The sequence below is a fragment of the Pleurodeles waltl genome, chromosome 6 (assembly GCF_031143425.1).
Source record: "Pleurodeles waltl isolate 20211129_DDA chromosome 6, aPleWal1.hap1.20221129, whole genome shotgun sequence".
In the NCBI taxonomy this organism is placed as follows: domain Eukaryota; kingdom Metazoa; phylum Chordata; class Amphibia; order Caudata; family Salamandridae; genus Pleurodeles; species Pleurodeles waltl.
In genome coordinates, this window is record NC_090445.1 from 231,480,927 (window position 1) to 231,502,273 (window position 21,347).

Below are 21,347 nucleotides of genomic sequence, written 5' to 3' on the forward strand. Positions count from 1 at the left end.
GGTGCAGAGGGTGAAGTCTCACGCTTCCGGCGGGAAGAGTGAGTTCTTTAAAAGTTGCTTCTTTATTGCCAGGTTGTTGGTGTTGTTGAGCAGAGCCGCTGCTCACGGGAGTTTCTTGGTCCTTAGATTCAGGGCAGTCCTCTGAGGCTTCAGAGGTCACTGGTCCCTGTTGTATGCGTCACTGTTGCAGGTTTTCAAGTCAGGAGACAGGCCAGTAGGGCGGGGGCCTAAGCAGTTGTCATCTTCCGTCGTCTCTGCAGGCTTTCAGGTCAGCAGTCCTTAGTTCAGGTTGCAGGAATCTGATTTCCTGGGTTCTGGGGTGCCCCTAAATACTAAATGTAGGGGTGTGTTTAGGTCTGGGAGGGCAGTAGCCAATAGCTACTGTCCTGGAGGGTGGCTACTTTGTGCCTCCTCCCTGTGGGGGAGGGGGGTGCAAATCCTATTGGGGGAATCCTCCAAAACTAAGATGGAGGATTTCTAAAGGCAGGGGTCACCTCAGCTCAGGGCACCTTAGGAGCTGTCCTGACTGGTGGGTGACTCCTCCTTGTTTTTCTAATTATCTCACCCAGCCTTGCCGCCAAAAGTGGGGGCAGTGGCCGGAGGGGCAGGCATCTCCACTAGCTGGGATGCCCTGGGGCGCTGTAACAAAGGGGATGAGCCTTAGAAGCTCACCGCCAGGTGTTACAGTTCCTGCAGGGGGAGGTGTGATGGACCTCCACCCAGTGCAGGCTTTGTTCCTGGCCACAGAGTGACAAAGGCACTCTCCTCATGTGGTGGCCAGCAACTCATCTGGTTGTAGCAGGCTGTCAGAAACTGGTCAGCCCCACACTAGAAGTCAGATTGGTATTCAGGGGGCATCTCTAGGCTGCCCTCTGGGTGCATGTTACAAGAAATTGCACACTCGCACCAGTGTGCATTTATTGTGCTGAGAAGCTTGATACCAAACTTCCCAGATTTCAGTGTAGCCATTATAGAACTGTGGAGTTTGTGTTTGACAAACTCCCAGACCATATACTCTTATGGCTACCCTGCACTTACAATATCTAAGGTTTTGCCTAGACACTGTAGGGGCATGGTGCTCATGCACATATGACTTCACCTGTGGTATAGTGCACCCTGCCTTAGGGCTGTAAGGCCTGCTAGAGGGGTGACTTACCTATGCCACAGGCAGTGTGAGGTTGGCATTGCACTCTGAGGGGAGTGCCATGTCAAGAGGGCCATGTCGACAGTCTATCTCCCCACCAGCACACACAAGCTGTGATGCAGTGTGCATGTGCTGAGTGAGGGGTCCCCAGGGTGGCATAAGACATGCTGCAGCCCTTAGAGACCTTCCCTGGCATCAGGGCCCTTGGTACCAGGGGCACCAGTTACAAGGGACTTACCCGAGTGACAGGGCTGTGCCAATTGTGGAAGCAAATGCACAGTTTAGGGAAAGAACACTGGTGCTGGGGCCTGGTTAGCAGGGTCCCAGCACACTTTCAAGCAAAACTTAGCAAAGGCAAAAGGTCAGGGGGTAACTATGCCAAGGAGGCATTTCCTTACAGCACCCATGGCCTTAGCTGTGTCAGTCCTTTTTTAATGTATCTATGGTAGTATCCACCTCTGGTCCAAATAACTGCTGTTTGTTTAACGGCATATTAAGTACAGCTTGTTGTATCTCAGATTTGAACACTGAAGATCGCAACCAAGCATGCCTTCTGTTGATTACACTAGTGTTAATACCCATAGATGCGGTGTTTGCTGCATCTAGGGCGGATCTAATTTGGTTGTTGGATAGCCAGTCCCTCTGCAACTACCTGCTGTGCCCTTTTTTGGTGTTCCGGTGGGAGATATTGTAGGAACTCCTCCATTTCATCCCAATGAGCTCTATTGTATCTGGCTAAAGAGCCTGGGAGTTGGCGATTCTCCAGTGATTTGCAGCTTGAGTTGCAAATCCCTTCCCTGCTGTGTCAAATTTACATCTTTCCTTATCGGGGGGAGGAGCATTAACAACAGAATCAGGTGGCAATTGTGTGTTAACAGTGGAACTGATGGTGCAGCTTTATATTTCTTGTCCACCCTTGGTGTAAGTACCCTAGCCTTTATTGGCTCTTTAAAAATGTCATGTGCATGTTTAAGCATGCTTGGGAGCATTGGTACTCTGTGTGTGTAGAGGAAAGTGTGTTAAATAAAAAAATCATCCTTTATGGGATCCGAGTGCAACTGCACATTGTGATATAAAGCTGCCCTAGCAATGACCGGATTATAGGACATGGTGTATTAAGGTGGAGATGGCCTAGTAGGGTATACATCAGGATCATTAGGTGGAATAGGGTCTGAGTCATACAAATCCTATGGGTCTACATTGTATGGATTGTCACCCAAGTCATCCCCATGTGAAGAAACAGGGGACTGCGGAGAAAACTGTGTAGGTGAAGATGGTGGTGGATTATCAGTGGTGGAGAAGTGGGAAACAAAGGAGAATGTGGTGGTGAAGGCTGATGTACTGCCTTTGACTTCTCGTTATGTTTGAAAATCTTGGCAGGTGAAGGCCCAGCTTCCAAAGTCTCTTGGAAAGACAGTTTGCTTTTATTTGTAGAAGGAGGAGAAGCAATAATCCTTCCAGTATCCTTATGGATTTGGATTTTGCGCTGTTCATCATCCATTACTTCAAGTATGGGCTTAATGTCTGATGATTCTTCTGTAGTTGGAACATATTTCTTCCCCACAGGTTTGATCTCCAAAAGCTTGGAGACCGATTGTTTTAATCAGGCTGGGAATGTCAGCTTCGAAACTGATGGAATCTTTTTCCACTCCGAAATGGATGTTGGGTGTTTCAGCTCCAAGGTGGAAGATGGAGAAGATGGATGTTTCAGCTCAGAGGTGGAAGCCTCCACTTTTCGAGTCGATCCCAAAACAGGTGTGGAACGCTGTTCGGTCGACGCTGAATGCATTTTGGTCCTTTTTGATGCCGAACCAGAGTTTTGGTCTCGAGACGTATCTTTCAGGTCCAAACACGGCAAGCAGTGGTGGACCCAAAGCCAATTGTGATGACTTTTTTGATGTTTTTTGGTGATGGGAAGGGGATGGCGTACTCACTATCGGAGTCATGGTCAGAATCAGAATCTGCGATGGAAACTGCAGTCTGTGCTTGTTCCGCAACGAAAATGTTGTACGTTTGTTCGGCCGACTTGGATGCCATCTCTAACCGATGCGCTATTCGAGCCCGCAGAGTTTTCGTGGAGCGGAAGGATCGACATAGCTCACTGGTTTCCTCCTGGTGGTCGGGAGAGAGGCAGAGGTTGCACACCGAGTGTTGGTCGGTGTAGGGGAACTTGGCTTGGCACCAAGGGCAAAAGCAAAACGGAGTCCGATCCATCAGCCTGTGTTGAAGTAGGCCCGAGAAGGCGTTTAATCGATCCAGACGATACAAGCGGATCGAGTATAGTCAGAAAAACACGATCGAAAAACAATACAGATGTTTAGAGAAAAGTCAGCAGTTCAGTTAGTACCGAACCAAGATCTACCAGAGCGAGAGGGAACATGCCCGAACCAGACGGCGGAAAGAAAATCTCACAAAGGACTCAATGCCCATGCGCACTATCACCGAGAGGAGGAGTCACTCGATCTTGTGACTCGAAAAAGCTTCTTCAAACAAAAACTTGTAACACACTGAGCCCAACACTAGATGGCAGACTTATGCAAAGCATGTGTATCTGCAGCTACACATATTTATATATATTTTTGACCAGAAAGAAAATTCTTTGGGCTCACGAGTATCTGGCAGTCAAACAAAAGAGATCGTGTCTTTTTCCTGCCACAAAAAGGGCGCTTCACAAAGATATGTAATTTTATTGAGAAAAGAAAAAAAAAAAGACTTTGTTTATAGGATAAGTAAAGCTTTTTACACTATATTTGAAAATATTCTCCAAGCAAAACATCTCCTTCTCAGGAATTCAAATATGCACTTACACTGCTCCTCCACCCCTCCCTCTTTCTAAAAGCCTGAATACCCAGTGAATCATGGAGGTTTCCAATTCATAAATTATCCAGTGCACATTCCCAGGGTGAAACTGATCACCCATTTTCTGCGGTATGCTCATTTACCCCAGCACAAGCAGATACTGGCTTCAGTCTGTATCCAATATGCATCACACATCTATACAAAACAGAACTGGTCTGAGTGGGGACTCTGGTCTTGGGTGCGTGCAATATCTGGCTGGCAAGAAGAACAGGATGTTGCTCAATAATTCGAAGCACCTACAAACATTTGGAGGTGTGAAGACAATCATGACGAACCAAGTTACAGGGTTGTGAGCACAAATCTTCCTAGATGGATCTGGCATTCCACCTTCACCAAAGTGTAATAAGTACTAGAGCCGTAGACCAGTACTTTGTCCCCATCTTAGCACACAGGAGGCCTGCATAGCAATGTAGAAAAGACGCTGCAAGAGGAACAGAATCTTTGTTGGATTTCTCCACAAGTTACTTACCTTTGATAATGCTCTTTATGATGGAAACTAACTGCAGTTTACTCACCTTTAGAAAAATCCCTAGGTGTCAGAATGGATCAGGACTCCTCACCTTCTGAAAAGTCACCAAAGTAGTACCTATTAGGAGGTGGATCTGTTAACGGATTCAAATGAAAAAGTCCTGTAGAACCGAGCGGGCCAAAATGCTGCTCTTAGCGAACATGGCTGTCCAGACATTACTGCTTCATGAATGTATGGAGTCACGCCCACATAGCTGCTGGTCAGATATTCGGTATAGTAACTGCGGTAGCGGCTTTAGCCCTGGTGGAATGAGCTTGCAGTTCTTCCGGAGGCTGCTTTTGGGACAGTGGGAGCTGGTCTGCTTCTGCATGGCCTTTTTTTTTTTTTTTTTCCTCCAGTGAACCCCCACAAAGAACAGATTGTTCACCCGGTGTTCTCTGGTATGAGAAATCTCAGTGCTATTTTAGGGTCCAGTGTTTGTCAAGAGACGCCTGGCTCCAAGATGACATCAACCACCTCCGGAAGAGGAATGAAGGTGTTCAGCTGTTGCTGCTCAATCTCCAAGCATGAAACTGGAGATTGTGAAGACAGGACCAAAATCCTTCTCCATTGCTGCAACAGCAGGTCCTACCAGAGGGGCAGCCTGATTGGAGAACCGATGCTCACACTCTGGACACCATACTCCTAGTGCCCAATTCAGGGCCACTGGGATGACGTGGGCCTGGTAGATTCTGATCTTCAGAACTCGGGGCAAAAACAATATCAGTGAGAAGGAATACAGGAGTCCCCAAGCTCCACCGTAGGCAGAACAAGTCTCCTGCATTCCCAAGACTACAAGGGGATATTGGCAACCTTAGGTAGGGCACTGTGGCAAAGTCAAGGATCACACCGTCAACTTAGAGTGCTTGGGATACATAAAGTGCAGGGCTTGGGAAAAGTTCCAAGATGCTGTTTCTTCTGTAAATGCTGGCTAAGTTCCATAGGCCAGGCTAGCATCTCACCGAAGATGGCAAGAGCAGCTATTCTTTTTAGGGTTGTTCTCAGTGTGAATAGTGCAAATCAGCTGGTAGCCATGTGTGCACACATCTGCAAATCAGCATCACAGAGCACTGCAACTACAAACATATTTCTGACACCTGGGGGTTGCACAGACTATCAGAGCATGCTCCTTCGACATCTGGATTATGAACTTCTCAGTAACACACACTAAACAGTACTTGATAATGGAATAAAAGCTCTACATCGAACCACTGATACAGCTATTGTTATGGTAACACGTGGACAGTGATCCAAGACTGCTAAGTACCCATCCATATGAACAAAGAGGATCTTCATTTATACCTTACACAAAGCATGTAAAGCAATGAAAGCACTCTGTATAGCAAGGATAGATAATACGTTCTATAACTTCCAGCAGTATGGTTAATTTTCCTGTTAATACCAAGTCAACAGTTTGTCCCTACAGCACTAAAACACCACCAAGCTAAGATGTAAACAAGCACTGAGAATAGGTCTGGTAATATGAAGCATTACAAGGTAATAGCAAGCAAATAGCATGGGAACAGATATGCATTTCTGTGGAAGAAAAGAAACGTACAATAATAATGGTGTAGGTAAAAAAGGTAAGGTGACAGTGGTACTCTCATCCCAGATCTAAAAGTCCATTCAGGTTAATGACTGTCCTCCTCCCATCTGTAATGCTGTCAGAGAAAAACAAACTATCTAATTTGCTATGACACTTTATTAGCATTTCAATGTCTTGTGTGTGTTCTTGCAAGATAAAGCATGAGCAGCAGGATAAACAAACAAAATGATCACAGCTGAGTGGAAGGCAAGAGGTGGTTTGTGAAAGCAGCAGGTTCTGCCAAATCAAAACATGTACTCCAAACATGTGGGCAGAGCGGAAGCCCCTCTAGTGACACTCACATAATTGTCTGGCAACAGCTGCGCTGTCAGGACAGACCATGAAAAGGTACAGAAACTCACCATGAAACTTTTTGTCCAGGATCATCTGAGATAATTTTCGCTCTACATCAGGCTGCCATGAAAAAGGTGTGAGAAAAAAAAGTTCAGGAACAGAGTAGGACAGCCAATAAAGAATAATGCATATTACAGTCTCAAATTAAAAAAATAATACAGACTAGAGATTTCTGAATAAGGCAGACGCTAAACACAGTACACTCCCTTGAACTTAAGTCTGACGTCAGCATACAAAACTGTGTCATTCTGGATTAACAACGACTTATGTTCATAATATCATCTTGGATGTGGATCATCGGTACTTACATACCACTAACGAGGATTACCACCCCCTTCTTAGAAGGCTGTTCCTGGACAATACGAGGTACCATCTGTCTACGCCACAATCAGCGTCTGGTCCCAGTGAGAGTGTGGTATGCGGCAGCACACGAAGGCTAGGAAGAAGCGAGTGGAATCCATTTTTGTACATGCTTTGGTATTATCAAATCTCTGCCCCAGCAGTGTGTGCCACAATCAGAGAGGAGCTTCTTCAGGAGCGTGCCATGTGGGTGCTCCAGGTGAGTCAGAAAAAAAATGCATATTCAGCATTTGTACAGACTTGTAGAATCAGAATGTTCTGTGGGAGGTTCAGTCATATTTTTTACGAGTGGCGGCATACCACACTGCTGCTGGGTCTAGAATAACAAATTGTGGTATTTCAGTGTGTTCTCCGATATAAGATGGGTCATTATTACATGAGATACAAAATAAGGTGATCTGCCAGTTGCTTCATAGCCATATCTGAGTCTACAAAAGCAATGTGTAGTCTAGCATCTCCTATAGATTAGAAAGTACTAGGACATAGCTGTGTGTCATACTGGAACTCTTGCCCCTTCGTTCTCCCAGGCTGACAGGATGCCCAACCTGCAAGGCATGTTCAGTAAAATCCAAAAATGTTCGTCTGGCCGCTTGATGGAAAAAGCCTCTTCGTCGGCCTCATGGAGCTCCTTCTCTTCTTCGACAGCCTAGTGTCCAAAGATGTTGGATGTGTTGTCCACCTCTCATCCCTGCATCTCCCTGTGATGTACCCTCCGGTCACGAAGGGTCTTCTTGGACCGAAAGGATTGGCAAACCTCGCAGTCCTCTTCTCTGTGGTCTGGAGACACACAGAAGTTGCAGGCCTGTTGAAGGTCAGTCTGGGGGTATGCCGCATGACAGAAACGGAAGGGTGCCCATTCCCACAGCAGGGCATTCTACACCAAAGGGAAAAGAAAGATAGGCCCACAAAAGCAAGGTGCAAAAGGGCCTTTGTTCAAGCACAATCAGACGAGCAATGTTTTTTCAATCTCGAGATGCAAAGGTGGGAATGCATGCGAAAACAATACCGATGGTGGATCACAAACGGAAAGATTCTGAAAATGGTCTTGACCCATTCATTCACGACCAGACCAGACAAGTCTGCGGAAGAAAATAATCTAACAATGGAGTTGATGTCCATGAGCATTACCACCAAGAGGAGCGGTCACTACCTCGCGTTTCAAAAGACTTCAGAAGAACAACAACTTGCACACTCCAGACCCAACACTAGATGGCAGGACTATGCAAAGAATGCATATCTACAGCCACACATGCCACCAAACACTGAAACTTTACCATTCTGTGTGTAGGAGGCTGTCCCCTACATATCCCTAATGGCATTGATGCATTTGGAAGCCTGGTAATGTTTTAAGAGCCGGGACAGTAGTTTGACAGTGGTGTCTCCTACTCTATGTAGGACTCAACAAGATAATTTATTCTAGAATAACTCCTCTATCATTTTTTTCTCCAGTATCTCCAAGTGCAGGGCCTCTAAACTACCATCAAGTGCATTCCCCATGGCTGCATTATGTAACCTGGACAGTTAGCTCTCTCTATTTAGGCAGTGTCCACGTTCTTGACAAAAGATTTGACCTAGAAGATCACAATGTCTCAACACAACCAATACATTCACGAAATGCCAGCTTAGGCAGGGAAAAACTGGCCACCTCCAAGTAGGTATTCTAGTCCTTTAGTTGCCCATGGCGTATTCAAAATATACAGTGGAGTGGTCCGATAGTGACAAGTCACACGAGTACACTACTAGGTAGCGCCCATGTTAATCAGCATAAAGTCAATCCTGGAGTATGTGGTTGTACGTAGTGAGTATTTACTTTTAAGAAGGTTATGTGGTCACCATATGTCTACTAGGTTAATTGGTTCATTACCTGATGCATTGAGCATGACGTCTTTTGTTTGTATGTGAGAAATGGTGGCGAGCAGTTTATACACTCATCCAGGACACAAAGTCTTTCACTCAGTTTATCACTGAGCCCAGATAGGGGGTCACTACATTGTGTAGACTGGCAAAAAATGTATTATCTACAGTCAGGGCATTTATATCCACTATCGTTATTTTCCTGCCATTTAGTTTCCCAGTCAGTATTATGCATCTTTCCTTCATATCCTGAATTTTCCTTTTCACAAATGGCAGGCTCAGGGGCCAGTCACAGTCCTACCTCACACTCATGTGAACTACAGCTAAGATGGGATAAGCAACCTCCCCACTTTCGTCTCACCTTACTGGCCTCCTCAGGAAGATGGGTTTCCTGTAGACGGGCCAGCTGCACATAGTATCTACACGGATAAGTAACCACCTTTCCCCTCTTTGCATAATGATTCATCTGCCATACATTCTATGTTAACATTCTAATTGTTTCCATACCCGTTATTTGTTCACCAACGTAAGCATCTTTCATGCAGCATGTTGCAGTGCCTAGCCCGCACAGTGAACCAAACATTTCTCCAGTTACAATTTTTGTACAGAATACCCTCCATCCTGAACCACAACCGAGCACCGATTGTGTGCCCATGCTTCTGTGTATAAACAGTATTTCCGGGCTGCATTATACTGCATATGTATGCCATTATGATATAAGCAGTGGCAACTATAACCATTAAGGTAATAGTTGCACTGTGTAAAAACAGTGATTAAACAAAATGAAAAGCAGATAAAACTACCAAAAGTAGAGTATTCCACAAGCTTATGCTGCTCCTACTGACTACTTACTATGACAATTGGGGAGTAGCCGAACACAGTCAGGGTCCAAAGTTAGGTTGCGGGGTGGCCTTGTTACTTTGGACCTTACATTGGCTCATCGCGGAGCTGGTGCTGCACGTGGGCCAGGCTTTTGTTCCATCAGTGTCCCTGCACCATAACTACTGCTACCTCTGCTGGTGGCAAGTGATCCTCCAGGAAACCTCTACATGGCGGGTCTCCAGGGAGGGCAGAGAGGATTCCAGATAAGTACCCCCCTCAGGTTGGTTAGGGCAAGCCCAGGGAAACCTTTTTTTTTATCTGCACAGACATCCTACCGTATCCAGGCACCATCACTTTCGGTCGACCGCTTCGGCGTCTAGAGGCGCGTGTGGGGCGACATTGGCATGACTCGAGCTGGCAGCAGCCGTGTGGCTGGGTTCCACTTTCACTGACATCCTAGATGGCGTTTTTGGATAACTCCCCTAGATCATGCACCTGCTTGGCCTGGCACTTGCAGTGAGTGTCGCCTTCCTCTGGTCTTCCCATGTGGACCTTGGTGTGGACACCTTGATTTAAACAGTCCCAGCTGCATTAGTCTACAGACCTTCTCCCCGGAGTCAGCACTTACATTGAGGCAAGTGGGCGGCACCTAAGGATAGTGACCACAAATGGAGGCTGGTCTGGAGTTTGCTTACCCACCTGAGTGGCTCTGGGACCCTTATACTGACAAGATACCTGTTGTCTTCGTCTTCATCTCTCTTTCAGGGACAGCTCTTTATAAAGAGGTGCCCCTCCCCCCGTGGCAGTGGCATCTACGGAGAGGCCTTTACTACTCCTGCTCCTCAGGCCTCGATGACCCACCTGGCCCTGTTCGACAACCCTCATGGCTCTTGAACTGTCTGCTCTCTGGACCCACAGCACCATGGACAATGGGTAGAATGCGCTCCGCATGCCCATGCCGCCTCCGGCCACAGCGGAAGCACAGTTCCTCATCCCAGACACTCTATTATAAGGTGTTAGGCGCTACCCCACAGCTCTCCACATCGGACAAACTGGATCAAGTATTGGCATTCATCAAACACTCCAAAGTCTCCATGGAAACCAGGCTTGGGTCCGTAGTTTTATTGAATTAAGCTTCCTGTGCGAAGACCACTGCAAGCTCGCAGACAAGGTCTCGGAAAGGGGAGAAGGCTCTAGCTATCCTGTAACCACTGGAGATCAAATATCAAGCAGTGATCTGCAACCTGCAGGAATGTGTTCAACATCTTGAAGACAGAGCAGAGAACACGGAGGGCCACTCACAAAGGAGTAATGTGTGAATCTTGATACTGCCAGAGGGTATTAAGGGTCGCAACAACCTTTCCTACTTGGAGTCGTCGTTCAAGACATTCACCCCACCATCGGATATCACTGCCTTCTTCTCCTTGGAGAGGGTGAATCAAGTGCCTGTCTGCCATCCTTCCCAGGAACTCCTCACACCCGTGCCCCAAGGTGGCTAAACTCATGCACTTCCGAGATCGGGATGATATCCTGCCAATAGCCAGGCAGGCTGGACCACTCCGAGTGTGAGTCATTTCAATGCCACTGCTGCTTCTTCTTAAAGGTGGAGCTTTGCCTTCACCCAGAGGGGGTTCAGTACCCTTTGCTGTTTCAAGCCTTCCTTAGTATCATGTCAAATGGGACCTCCACGTTCTTCATGGACCCTAAGGACGCCTTCGACTGGGCATATCAATTTGTAGGGGTTTGCCACTGGAGCAGACTGGGCTTCCCTTGGACCCACCCAGACTGCACCGCAGGAGGGACAGGGTGCGTGTGGAGGTCATTCTCCACTCATCCTCAACTAAGTCCCCTGAGAATTACAAGCTGCAGAACGTCGGGGTACCACCCCTGGAGCTACAGGCACAAAAAGCCTGCACGTTTTCACATCAGAAGAGGACATCTCTCATCCAATGACTCCGACCAGGGCTCCCAAACTCTCCAGCTGGTGACCCCACAAACAGCAGATAACTTCATCTGAGTGTTTCCCCGCTTTCTTAGACACTACACAACCTTGGCAAGCACTGCTCCCTTCCTGTATTCTTATGTTTATTCTGTTTTTAATGACTTATTTAGTAGGGAGAGCGTGCCACCATATAGGTGGATACCACTTCAGACAGCAGAGCTCTCTGCCCCATCTCGCCTACCCTCTTTGGTGCCTTTTTCCCTCTTGCTATTAACAAACATGATACACTCACTCAGGCCCACTGCCCACCTGTTCGTTCACACTATTTACAGGGCAGGGTCTGGGACGGGAAGTGGCCCTCGCTGGGTCCACCATGACTCAGCTTTTGCTACAAAAGGCAACTTGGACACCATGCTACATTGCAGAGCTAGGCCACACTCTCACATTACACTAGAGTTCCTTAATGGCTATGGCTCAGTTTGGGCGTACTTGTGGTTGTGGTAGGCTCCTCATATATCCCTTACTTTTTGTCAAGTTTACTCACCCCACACCTTCTTCCACGATTAGCTATGGCAGACAGACCTTGCAAATCTTTCATGGCTTGGGATGTGGGGTCCTGTGGGGTGGTGGTTGCCCACACCTCTGCAATTAAGGACCCCCATGTCTGACATCCGAATACACCCTGAATACACGGCTAGGAAACCATATACAATCTATTCATATGCCAAATGCCAACAGGCACACAGTCATTTTACAAGAATCACATACAAGAGAGGAACTGGTGTGTCGGTACAAGCGCTGGCGGGCATCCTACACACCACTACCTATTGAGCATATGCACTGGGTGCCTTGATCTGGGTCAAACCTGGAGTCCCCTTTCAAGGAACTGTCACTATTGTAGAAAAGGATGGTAGATATGTGCTGCTTAAGGGCAGCCTGGGAAGCGTACCCATATGCATAAGGAGCATTTATCCCCCCCAAAGTAGATCAGGGTACCTTTTGGAACACCCTCTCCCCCGAGCTAGTGCACAAGTCACTGATGCCTTTGATCTTGGGTGCGGGGGTGGTGGGGTGAGGGGGTTGACAGGACGGGGACTACAACTGCATATTGGATCCACATTTTGACAGGTCCCACGCCTTAAGCGCTGGCAGGCATTATACATGCCACTACCTAATCAGCATATGCACTGGGTGCCTTGATCTGGGTCAGACCTGGAGTTCCTTTTCAAGAAACTGACACTATTGAAGAAAAGGATGGCAGATATGTGCTACTTGAGGACCACCTGGGCAGCTGACCTATACGCATAGGAAGCATTTATGACCCCCTCACCTCCCCAAAAAGTAGTTCATGGTACCTTTGGGGGACACCCTCTCTGCCGAGCTATCGCACAAGTAACTGATGCCTTGGATCCTGGGGGGGCAACTACAATTGCGTATTGGATACACACTTTGATAGGTCCCACCCTCCAATGCTGCGTTCCCCCAACCCCTTACATGCAGGCCGATCGCCTTAAGAGCGGGGCATAACATTGGTCTCTCTCAGACACCTGGAGATCTCTTCATCCTAGAGCTTAACTTTACTCCCTTCATTCCACACCACATAACCTCTATATACGCTTGGATTGCTTCCTCTGCTTCACCTCCTTGGTACCCCTTGTTCATCACGCAGACTATTTGGGACGTACTGTCTTGGATCACAATGCCTATGTGGTGGACCTACAGTGGCAGCCTCCGCATCCTTCGACACAGACAAGGCGGCTCCCACATGACTGCCTAGAAAATCCCATGTTCCGTGTGGCACAGGAGACTCCTATTTGGCAATGTTTTGCCAAAAACCATAATGCAGCAACTACCAGGGCCCTTGAGTGGGACGCCTTTAAGGTGGTAACGAGGGGTACCAGCATACAGAAGATAGTGGGTGTCCTTAGAACTGTGGACAAAGAAATAGTGGAAGCAAAGCAGCTTCCCACTAAACTGGGCAAGACAGCAGATCACGACCCTACAGTAGCTTCAAATTACGTAGAGGCAAAAAACCCATATGTGAGAATTTTCAATGTTTTAATTTTAAGCCCCACACAGAAAAGGTGCACAGAGGAGATAAATCAAGTCACCTCCCGGCCTGGCTAATTAGCCACGAGAATACTTCTAGCCCCATCACAGAAATTATCTCAAGCTCAGGCACCATAGTAAGCTCACATCAAGATACTGCAGGAATTCCATGCCTATTATGCCTCCATCAACCAAGCCCCACCAGACACCTCAAATAAAGCATCACATTCTTTCCTGTCAGATGTTACCGATCCGTGCATCGCAGATGCCACTAGACTTTCCCTAAGTGCTCCTGTAGGTAAGCTGGCTCTGTACATACTGTATCAAAATGAGATATAGTGTGTACAGAGTCCAGGGGTTCCCCAGAGGCTTGACAGAGGCAATAATAGATAATACTAATGCTCCATTTGTGGTAGCGTAGTCGAGCAGTTAGGCTGATCAGAGGGTAGTGTTAAGCATTTGTTGTACACACACACAGGCAACAGAAGAAACCCACACTCAGTGACTTAACTCCAGACCAACAGGATTTTATATAGAAAAATATATGGTTGTTACTTTATTACTAGAACCACAAGACTCAGTTCAGACGTAAGCACTGTTGCAGGTAAGTACTTAGCATAGACATCAATGTAACTTTGTTTCACTTTAGTCAAGTAAACACTTCAAGAAAATAGAATATCTATTTTAAAAGTGGACAGTGTATTTTCAGAACAGTTCCTGGGGGAAGAAAATAAAGTACAGTTTTAGAGGTAAGTACATGACTTACAGTTCCAGGCTCTGGGTTACAGGTAGTCGACCGTTGGGGGTTCAAGTTAACCCCAAACACCCACCACCAGTAACATATTCCTTTTCTAGGTTTATCTAGAACTCTAGCCTGTGAAGGGTGTCCATGGCTGTGCTTCTCTTTGTAAAGAAATGGCTCCCTGTTGCAGTTACCCCCCACTTTTTGCCTGATACTGATGCTGACTTGACTGAGAAGTGTGCTGGGACCCTGCTAACCAGGCCCCAGCACCAGTGTTCTTTCACCTAAAATGTACCATTGTCTCCACAATTGGCACAACCCTGGCACCCAGGTAAGTCCCTTGTAACTGGTACCCCTGGTACCAAGGGCCCTGATGCCAGGGAAGGTCTCTAAGGGCTGCAGCATGTCTTATGCCACCCTAGGGACCCCTCACTCAGCACAGACACACTGCTTGCCAGCTTGTGTGTGCTGATGGGGAGAAAATGACTAAGTCGACATGGCACTCCCCTCAGGGTGCCATGCCAACCTCCCACTGCCTGTGGCATAGGTAAGTCACCCCTCTAGTAGGCCTTACAGCCCTAAGGCAGGGTGCACTATACCACAGGTGAGGGCATATGTGCATGAGCACTATGCCCCTACAGTGTCTAAGAAAAACCTTAGACATTGTAAGTGCAGGGTAGCCATAAGAGTATATGGGCTGGGAGTCTGTCAAAAACGAACTCCACAGCTCCATAATGGCTACACTGAATACTGGGAAGTTTAGTATCAAACTTCTCAGAATAATAAACCCAAACTGATGCCAGTGTTGGATTTATTAAAAAATGCACACAGAGGGCATCTTAGAGATACCCCCTGTATTTTACCCAATTGTTCAGTGCAGGACTGACTGGTCTGTGCCAGCCTGCTGCTGAGAGACGAGTGTCTGACCTCATGCGGTGAGAGCCTTTGTGCTCTCTGAGGACAGAAACAAAGCCTGCTCTGGGTGGAGGTGCTTCACACCTCCCCCCTGCAGGAACTGTAACACCTAGCAGTGAGCTTCAAAGGCTCAAGCTTCGTGTTACAATGCCCCAGGGCACTCCAGCTAGTGGAGATGCCCGCCTCCTGGACCCAGCCCCCACTTTTGGCGGCAAGTCCAGGAGAGATAATGAGAAAAACAAGGAGGAGTCACTGGCCAGTCAGGACAGCCCCTAAGGTGTCCTGAGCTGAGGTGACTCTGACTTTTAGAAATCCTCCATCTTGCAGATGGAGGATTCCCCCAATAGGATTAGGGATGTGACCCCCTCCCCTTGGGAGGAGGCACAAAGAGGGTGTACTCACCCTCAGGGCTAGTAGCCATTGGCTACTAACCCCCCAGACCTAAACACGCCCTTAAATTTAGTATTTAAGGGCTTCCCTGAACCTAAGAATTCAGATTCCTGCAACAACAAGAAGGACTGCCTAGCTGAAAACCCCTGCAGAGGAAGACCAGAAGACAACAACTGCCTTGGCTCCAGAAACTCACCGGCCTGTCTCCTGCCTTCCAAAGAACTCTGCTCCAGCGACGCCTTCCAAAGGGACCAGCGACCTCTGAATCCTCTGAGGACTGCCCTGCTTCGACGATGACAAGAAACTCCTGAGGACAGCGGACCTGCTCCAAAAAGACTGCAACTTTGTTTCAAGAAGCAGCTTTAAAGAACCCTGCAACTCCCCGCAAGAAGCGTGAGACTTGCAACACTGCACCCGGCGACCCCGACTCGGCTGGTGGAGAACCAACACCTCAGGGAGGACCCCCGGACTACTCTACGACTGTGAGTACCAAAACCTGTCCCCCCTGAGCCCCCACAGCGCCGCCTGCAGAGGGAATCCCAAGGCTTCCCCTGACCGCGACTCTCTGAAACCTAAGTCCCGACGCCTGGAAAAGACCCTGCACCCGCAGCCCCCAGGACCTGAAGGACCGGACTTTCACTGCAGAAGTGACCCCCAGGAGTCCCTCTCCCTTGCCCAAGTGGAGGTTTCCCCGAGGAAGCCCCCCCCTTGCCTGCCTGCAGCGCTAAAGAGATCCCTTGATCTCTCATTGACTTACATTGCGAATCCGACGCTTGTTCTAACACTGCACCCGGCCACCCCCGCGCCGCTGAGGGTGAAATTTCTGTGTGGGCTTGTGTCCCCCCCGGTGCCCTACAGAACCCCCCTGGTCTGCCCTCCGAAGACGCGGGTACTTACCTGCAAGCAGACCGGAACCGGGGCACCCCCTTCTCTCCATTGGAGCCTATGCGTTTTGGGCACCACTTTGAACTCTGCACCTGACCGGCCCTGAGCTGCTGGTGTGGTAACTTTGGGGTTGCTCTGAACCCCCAACGGTGGGCTACCTTGGACCAAGAACTGAACCCTGTAAGTGTCTTACTTACCTGGTAAAACTAACAAAAACTTACCTCCCCCAGGAACTGTGAAAATTGCACTAAGTGTCCACTTTTAAAATAGCTATTTGTGAATAACTTGAAAAGTATACATGCAATTGAAATGATTCAAAGTTCCTAGTGTACTTACCTGCAATACCTTTCAAACAAGATATTACATGTTAAATTTGAACCTGTGGTTCTTAAAATAAACTAAGAAAATATATTTTTCTATACAAAACCTATTGGCTGGATTTGTCTCTGAGTGTGTGTACCTCATTTATTGTCTATGTGTATGTACAACAAATGCTTAACACTACTCCTTGGATAAGCCTACTGCTCGACCACACTACCACAAAATAGAGCATTAGTATTATCTCTTTTTACCACTATTTTACCTCTAAGGGGAACCCTTGGACTCTGTGCATGCTATTCCTTATTTTGAAATAGCACATACAGAGCCAACTTCCTACACTCTTGCATTGTGAAAACAAGTTTGTCTCGATTAGCCAGTTGTCTATGTATGGTTAAACATGCATCCCTTTCCTTCTTACGTATGCGGCCACTGCAGCTAAGCATTTTGTACCCACTGTGGGTGGTGACTTGTTCCCGAAGGGGAGCACTATAAACTGACAGTGGCTTGTGTGCTTGTGGCTAATGGGGATGTGTAGCGTATACTTTGGGTGTAGAGTTGCAACAGTCTTTTTCCCACCACAGTCATCAGATGAACTCCTGGAGTGCTGTCATTTTGAATTTGTGTTTTCATAAATTTGTTTAAAAAGTAGAGGTCCAGAATTGGTCTTAAATACCTGTCTGGTTTTGGAACTAGGAAGTATACCAAGTAGTTTCCCTGACTGATTACTGCTGTGGGCACTCTATTGTCCAGTTTTCTATAAGTTCCTACTCTTCTTGTTGCAGGCATTGCCTTTCTCCCCTTCAGTGTGAACTTGGCTTTGGCCTGACCCCAGGTGGTATTGTTATATGTTCCATTAAATAATCATGTTAAATGATGTTGAGGATCCATTTGTCTGACATGACTTTCTTCCACTCCTGAACGAATGCCACCATTCTGCCCCCACTGGTGCTTTACGGTGGGGCGGCCGGTATGTGGAGTCGTTTGTTTGATGAGCTTGCTCTGCTAGATGGCTGGTCTGCCCTCCTCGCTCTATTCCGAAAGAGCTGATGCTGGGTTACTTGGGGCTGCAAGTGCTTTGTTTCTGACAGTTGTTATCCAGCTTGTTCGAAGAGTGGTGGTGTGCTCTGAAAACTTCTCCTTCTAGTTGGTCTCCGTGTGCAGGGTGCCTCTCTCCGTTGAGGACCATGAAACTGCAGCGCCCCTATGAGGTTGGCTGTGTTATCCTTAACCTATTGCCAGGGGTAGGTCAACGGATGTGGTGATATTGCAGTGGTCACGATGATTGAGCCTGCCATTGCATTTGCCCGGGTGTACAGTGGGTCCTTGGAAGAGTGTTTATACTTCTTTTCAAACCTCTAAGTTATGCCTTGCAGGCTGCCGGCTCTATGAATGCCTCCCTTGCCTGGTCTTGGATGCTGGGCACCATCAGGAGATACTGGCTACTGCTTTGTAAGGTTAAGAACATTAGAGGAAATCATGCCTGCATCTTTTCTTTCAGCTGGACGCAAAACCAGTCCACCACCCTTTTTGGCACTGAACTGTACATGGAGATGTCATTGGGAGGGTATGGCCTCAAAGAGTAGGAGTCAACTCCCTCTGGTGGGTAAGCTTCAGGTTCCATCACTGATCTCTATCGCAGTTGGGGTGCTGACATAGTCCCTGGTCCTCCTGGTCTTACTCTTCAAAGAACATTTCTTGCTCTTCCTCTTGTGGCTCAAGTATAGTGGGCGGTTCGGGTTCAACCGGCTCTGCTTCCTCGAAGACTTCGATGGGATCAGAAATTCTTGAAGGGATAAGGCAAAAATCCCTTTTTATGTGCAGAATCTCTACCATTTTGGCTTTAAGCCGTCTTTCCAACCAAAGCAACTAAGCGGCATCTATTCAACATTGACTGATTCAAACCTCCGCCCTGCAGGAACTGCAATGCTTGGCGGTGAGCCTCAAAGGCTCAGGCCTCCTGTTACAGTGCCCCAGGGCACTCCAGCTAGTGGAGATGCCTACCACCTAGGCCAAGCCCAACTTCTGGTGGCAGGTACGTCAGAGAAAACAAGCAGGAGTGACCACTGCAGCTATGGGCACCCCTAAGGTGTCCAGAGAGGAAGTGAACCCCTCCTTGCAGAAATGTTCATCTTGTTTTGGAGGAGAGGGCCCAATATGGATAGGAATGTGCCCCACTCCCCAAAGGGAATGGGCACAGGAAGGGTGCAGCACCCTCAGGAACAGTACCCATTAGCTACTGCTCTCAGACCCCCGTTAATGCCCCTAAATCTAGTATTTAAGGACACCCCTGCACCTTGTTCTTCAGATTCCTAGTGACCTCAAGAAGGAGGACTGAAGAGCCAACCTCAGCAGTGAACACTCCAGTCGACAAATGACTTGGCCCCAGCCCTACCGGCCTGTCGGCAGCTTCAAAGACTTCTGCTACAAAAAAGGTGATGCATCCTGCAGGACCAGCGTCCTCCACAAACCCCCCAGAAGACTGCCTGCCCAGCAATGGACCAAGAACTCCCAAGGACAGCAGTCCTGTCCACAAGAAACCCTCCAAAAGGACTCCAGAGCCACCCCAGATCCACAAGCCCTGTCTACTCTCCACTTGATGCCCATTGCCCGTGTTCAGGTGGCCCACTGCTCCAGAGAAGGTCCCTGGCAATTCCGACCTTTAGTTCACCCCTTGGTTGACTCCTGACCAACACGACAATACCTGCAGCCTAAATCCGGAGGACCCCCTGACCGCGACCGGATTAGATGAACATTCCCTACGCCTAAGGGTACCCCTGCACCAGCAGCCCCCTGGCCTTGGTGAATCTGACTGACTGTCCAGCAGGCGCCTATCCTTGTTCAGCCTTTGGTTTTCCGGAACCGATCACCTGGACCTAGCCTGCCGCATATTTGTGGCCTCCAGGGTTCCCCCATTCAAAAGCATTGGGGGCCCAATACTGTGTCTGCATCCGTCTGCCCCAGTGCTGCTGAAGGTGTGTGTTTAGTGCTGACCTGTGGCTCAACCAGTGCAGAGTACACCTGGTCCTCATAGGATTACACTGAAAACCAGACACCAACTTGGACCTCTGCACCAGGCCCGGCCCTGTTGCTGCATTTTTGGGGTAAACTTGAACTCTGACCTGTGAACATCCTAACCCCTGAAAACCGAGATCGTAAGTAGAGTACTTACTTGTTAACTGTGCTAACACTTTTCCTCCCCTAGGACTGCATGGGTTCCTATGAGAAATTGCACTGTGTCAACTTTTAAAATAGAAAAGTATTTCTCACTTGTAAACTGTTTTATCTGCAAACCCCAAACAAAGTACATTTGATACATATGCGTGATACCTACTCACAATGTAATGTAATGTAATTCGAGATTTATAAAGCGCGTTCCTACTCAAAGAGCATCGAAGCGCTGGGAAGAAAGCACGTAGTAAAAAATAGACAGAGGATAAGAAAAATAACATAAATAATGAAGATAGAAAAACATCCAATAGAAGAAACTGAAACAAACTAAATCAAAGACCCTGATCTTGATGTACCAAAAAATTAACGAGGAAAGAGCCAAGTTTTCACCATTTTCCTAAATTTCATATAACCTGATTCTTGCCTAATATTCTGTGGGAGAGAGTTCCATCCTCTGGCTGCAGCTACTGTAAAAGCTTTGTCTCCCCATTTGGCTTTATGTGTGCGAGGGACCTGAATCAAGTGAGCTTGGGAAGACCTCAAGCTTCTTTTAGGTACATGCAGAAGGAGTCTGGAAGTCAGGTACCGTGGTCCTATTCCATGAACTGCCTTAAAAGTAAGACAGAGCGACTTAAACTGGATACGCTGCGCCACTGGTAACCAATGTAATTTCCTAAGACTCTCTCTAACTGATATACATCGTGGGAGATTAAGAACCGCTCTGACAGCGGAATTCAGAACTAATTGGAGTCTTTTTATCAGCCCCTTATCCAGATTAAGGAACAGTGCATTACAGTAGTCTATCTTGGACATTACCAATGCCAGGATAGCAGATACTCTCCATTCATGTAACAGATAGGGGAAGATTTTTCTGAGCATTTTAATTGACCATAAACTGATGTTTACCACATGATTAATCTGTTTTTTAAAAGACAGATGTTCGTCGAACAAGATGCCTAGGTTTCTAGTAACAGTAGTGGGCACAGGGCAGTTACCACATTCAGAGGGCCACCACCGTGAGGTCCATAAATTCTTTCCAGGTCCAAAACATAAAACTTCCGTTTTGGTGGCATTCATTTTTAGCCAATTGGTCTTCATCCATTTCTTCACTTCCACCATACAATTACTAAACCGATCTGCAACCTCCTCCCATGGCTCATTAATAGGAATAGTAAGCTGGGAGTCATCAGCATAGGAAGATGGAATGAAACCAAAAGTACAAATTAGACTAGCCAAAGGCGCTACATACACATTAAACAATGTGGGGCTGAGGGAAGATCCCTGCGGAATCCCACATGGCAGAAGATAAGGTCTAGATTTGAAATCACCACAGCTAACTGTGGTCGATCTATTTGTAAGAAAAGACTTCAAAAGTTTAAGCGCCTTGTCCCTCAAACCCACATGATGCAAACGGGACATTAATAGTGTGGGAGAGATAGTGTCGAAGGC

General features: G+C 47.5%; 1 protein-coding gene across 1 annotated transcript in view; it reads right to left on the bottom strand.

The window, feature by feature from the left end:
• The window catches only part of PSMD11 (proteasome 26S subunit, non-ATPase 11), a 430,446-nt gene that overhangs the window by 100,575 nt on the left and 308,524 nt on the right, over positions 1-21,347 (bottom strand). Inside the window, exon 12 of the mRNA XM_069237974.1 lies at positions 6,459-6,510. Coding sequence (XP_069094075.1) covers positions 6,459-6,510 — 52 coding nt within the window. The remainder of the gene's footprint in view (positions 1-6,458; positions 6,511-21,347) is intronic.